Genomic DNA, 4,578 nt, shown 5'->3' on the forward strand with positions numbered 1-4,578 from the left:
GGAATACAAATCTTTACGAGAAATACACCTGTATCTCATTTCCTTCAAAGGATTAATACTCCTCGGAAACAAGGAGGACTTGGACCTATGAAGATTCCACTTCTTTCAGATTTGACACACCAGATTTCAAAGGATTATGGAGTATATCTGGAAGATCAAGGACATGCACTTAGGTATTTCACTTGGTTACAGTTATTTTTTGGGTTGGGTTTGGTGGGTTTTGGCTGGGGTAGTACTTATTATTTTATATTTTAAAAAGCATTTGAGAGCAGATTTTGCTTGGGGATTCATGCCAAGAGACAAAATAAACACTGAAGAACACAAAAAAAGAAAGTCACAATGAGTCAGAAGAGGGGTTGAGGTTAATATCCTGTTTAACAGCAGTCATCAGCAGATACCTAGGGCAGGGCAAACGGAATTCCCCAGAATTACAGTTACTCAGGGCCCTCCCAAGTCCAAGTGGAGTCAAGACTAAAGGTAAGTAATGGCCTCAAGAGATACATCTTTCATAAACTTGATTAGTTGCTTTTGGGACCCCTGTAACATCACAGCATCTGCAACATCCACCAGCAGGGCCTGTCAAAACATAGTTTTAGGTACTGCAGAGAAATAGCCTGTTTTGGTTTTAACTTATCCTCAGCTTGTGTCATCTGATATTCCATGTAAAATAATAGTAGGTTACTAGTATTCTAAGGTGTTAGGCATTGTATGGTGTTTGCAGAGATCAAATTCCTCCCATCCAGCAGACATAAAATAAACACAACACTGTAATTAGTTCTGTTTCCTAATGCTCAGCAAAAAACTGTTTTCACAGAGGCCTTTTCATTGTTGACGATAAGAGAATCCTTCGACAGATCACGATGAATGACCTTCCTGTTGGGAGATCAGTGGATGAAACGCTTCGTTTAGTACAAGCATTCCAATACACAGACAAACATGGAGAAGGTGCTCTTTTAAATACTTTCATGTTGAAAATTGGTTTACTTATACTGCAAGCTGTATTTGTAGCTTTTTGGAAGAAAGGTACTTGGTAGCATAGAGACTAGCCTCATGTAGTGAGTGAAGTGGTTTGATTGCCCTGCTACAAGGTCCCAGTATCTCCAGAGATTGCTTCTAGAATAGTAATTCACATTGTGCCTCACATCCATGAGAACGCAGTACATAAAGCATTCCTTAGTCTGAATTAAGGCATTATGTGCCATCTGTCACAAGCATAAATCTGCACAAAATACGAGGCCATGAAGAATCAGGCCCAATATTTCAGTACATTTGGCATACTACAATAATGGAGATGCGGGCCATCCTTGTCCTGTGTCATTCATTGAGGATCTGTGACAAGTAATTGAGAGTTATTCATGTCAAGATACATGGTGATACTGTGAAAGTTAGACCATCATTACTTGTATTTTCTTTGCAAGTGCCATATGATCATCTTTCCCTGACAAAGCAGCTTTCACTTCAGGATATTACTTTGCCTCAAGAATTCATATTCCCTCAGTTCAAGCATAAGGTGAACTTTTCACATTTCTTTAAATACTGAGTTTAATAAACACATTAATTTATTTAAAGATTTGTTTAAATATTGATTCGCATGTTCAGCAGCTTAACTTCTACTTCAGCTCAGTTTCACCCAGCATTTGAAAGTACCTTTATAGGAAGGTACGAAATCATCATTATGCTTTCCTGTACAGACTTAAAAAGATAAATGCTGATACTTAGGCTATACACAGTTCACAAAGGAAATTCAGCCTCATTGAGTTACCAAGTTGTCTTGCAGTATATTGATCTCCAGAGTAGCACATTTTTTTTCCAGCTTTTGCAGGAAGGCTGAGGAGAGCCTCCCTAGACATCTTATTGGATTCTTTGCACAGAGCAGGAGAAACAGTTCTCCACAATTCCTAACTGCATTTGTGGCATTTTGTCCAACAGCATGCCTGAAAAGCAGAGTAATATGGCATAACTTATTAGGGTAAAGCTCAGAGGGAGAGCTCTGAACAGAAAAGAACTTCACTACAGGAAGTTCAACTGTACAGGTGGTCACAGTAAGCATGTTAACTGCATCCTATAATCCCTTTACTCCTGAGCAAGGCTTCAAATAAAATCACTCAGTCTCTTATGGAATCTTTGAACTGATTTTCTTTGCTAAAAATTTCCCCTAGCACTGGTTTTCAAGGAATGTAGGTCTCTGTGTGGTCACCTGAATTCTATTAAGAAACTTTTGTTTCTACTAGAACAGGTGTTCATTCTTGGATACTGCTTTGCCAGCACTTTGTCTAGAAGGGCATGAGAATTAAAGGAAGGCATAGATACCCATCCAGAGATAGGCAGTTCCCAGTTAACAGAAGTGGTAGGTGGTATCAGGCATAAACTGTTATAACACCATCCCATGTATAAAGAAAAAGGCATATTTAATAGTTACATATATTTACATGTGATGCTTGTGTGCTCTTTTATTTCAAGTTCAGAAAGAGAATATTAAGTGCACAGAAGTAAGTGTGTGTAAAAATACTTTTACTAACTTATTCCTTTTTTTATTCCCAGTTTGCCCTGCTGGTTGGAAACCTGGCAGTGAAACAGTAAGTCACTGCTTATGTTTAAATGCATATACTACTAAAAACCACCCAGTTACCACTTCCACTAAAGCTAAACCCAAAATCTTTGCAACTTTCAGTCAGATGATATGAGTAAACTCACATTATTACAGTTACAGCTTTCGGGTTACTACTGATTTCATTAGGAGCTCTATTATGTCTAGTGTGGAATTATTATTTCCCTCATAATAGACATATTCCAGTTGTTTCAAATTCCCCGTGTGTGAACAAAGCTTTCTTGAGCAGCAATGAGTTTGTGCTCAAGAACTTGTTTCCTGTTAACACCTGATGGAAGAAGTTGGGAACTCTTGAGTCTGTCCTGTCTTCTCAGGTTTTGTCCATATAAATTCTTCTTTCTGTCAAGTCTTACTGTGGATCCTAGGCACTACCCAAAAAAAGAAAGATACAAGTTCCAGGCTGCTGTAGTATCTGACAGAGCCAGTGTGGCATTAGAGCTCCAGCAGAGAGCACTGCTTTGCTGCACAACAGCTCATCCTCCTTTGCTACTACTCGCCTACATGTGACATGACAAGCAGAAGAGTGAGAGTTCAGATAAACACCCATTTAAAGTGTTCTCTGGCTTAGATCAAGCCTCAGCAGAATAATGAAACTTTCACTAGAGGGCTGAGCTGCCTAGTTCAGATGAGCTCAGTGTCATTTGTTTGAGCATGTGGCTTTCTTCTGAACCATCTGGTGACGACAGAGTTGTTGTTTAAGAGCTGTCTCAACCAAAAGCAGGTCCCAGCAGCCTCTAGGCAGAGTAGCGAGCATTGTACTTGATAGTAAAAACACCGGAACGTTAAAAACGCTGTTTCTTTGCTGGAGGACTTCCCAGGATGACTGGAGGCTAGGAATCACCTCTTTCAAGCTAGCAGAGGAGCATAGTCAGAGAAGCTGGATATTAAGACTATAAAATGAAAGAGGGCTGGCTGGCCTAACAAATATATTTTGGCACTGGGAAGTTCTGCCCTACATAACCGTGGATCACCTAAATAATATGACATGAACATATTTTCTAAAAAACAGTCTTAGAATGCTGAGATTAACAGCTCTAGTACTATCAGTTTAAAAATCTAGAACAATACATAAGCATTCTCTTTCTCCTCTGTGCAAAAGATGTACATAATGTAAGTAGCAAAGTAGTCCAAAAAGCCTGTCTCAAAGATGTAGCCATGCCTTCTAAATGTGTTTGGTTTAATTAGATCAAACCAGAGGAAGCCATGAGAGTGTGGTGGCCAAGGGAAGAACTGTAAGTAAATCCTAAGACTCCTGATTACAGATGTTAATTGATTAAAATATCTTGCTCTGGGGGCAAGGAACATACATGTACATGCCCCCAACTGCCAGAATTCTTCCTTTGGTAGGCTGCACTCTCTCTTCCCCCAGTCAGTTAAATCTTTCTGCTGTTAAGTACCTTTGGAAGTAAACGGTAATCTAATATCAAGTCAACTGATAAATTACTTTCCACTGTTGTTTGTGGGATGGCTTAACCCCATATTCTGAAATATGATGTTGTTCTGGTTTTATGGTTTGTTGTGCTTGCGTGGCTTTGGGTTTTGACTAACATTTTCATTTTCTTTCTTGCACAGATAATTCCAGATCCAGCTGGAAAACTGAAGTATTTTGATAAACTAAACTGAGGCTCACTCCTGTTGAATTATATAGGTCACATTCCATTTGATTTTGCCAATAAAATTTCATTAATTTTGTTACTTTCCTGAGTTTGACTAATATGTAACTGCAGTAGACTACTGAAGGTCTTGTTGCTTAAATAGGAAACTAACAAGTCCAGGTTAAGCAGAACTCCACTGAGCCCAGCCTCCCCATCCATCCCTGCAAGGCCTGCAAGGGGAGAGGAGTTCCTAATCTCATCTAGAGGGTAAGGGAGGCACCCAAGGCTGGTACTGTGCTGCCCAGCCCCTGTGATCTCAAGAGAGCAGCATGTAAAAAGGCAGTTTCCCACATTACTAAGCTGTAAATCAGCTGC

The 4,578-nt window shown here is 39.6% G+C and overlaps 1 protein-coding gene across 1 annotated transcript; it reads left to right on the forward strand.

The window, feature by feature from the left end:
* Positions 1 to 50: 50 nt before the first annotated feature.
* LOC104401112 (peroxiredoxin-4) lies at positions 51 to 4,300 on the forward strand (the record flags this gene model as incomplete). Its single annotated transcript, XM_010020714.1, has 4 exons — positions 51 to 173; positions 815 to 945; positions 2,542 to 2,576; positions 4,181 to 4,300. Coding segments are annotated over 4 exons (340 nt in total), but the record flags the coding sequence as incomplete, so codon positions are not given.
* Positions 4,301 to 4,578: the final 278 nt, after the last annotated feature.

The sequence above is a fragment of the Nestor notabilis genome, unplaced genomic scaffold (genome assembly GCF_000696875.1).
Source record: "Nestor notabilis isolate BGI_N333 unplaced genomic scaffold, ASM69687v1 scaffold19770, whole genome shotgun sequence".
Classification (NCBI taxonomy): domain Eukaryota; kingdom Metazoa; phylum Chordata; class Aves; order Psittaciformes; family Psittacidae; genus Nestor; species Nestor notabilis.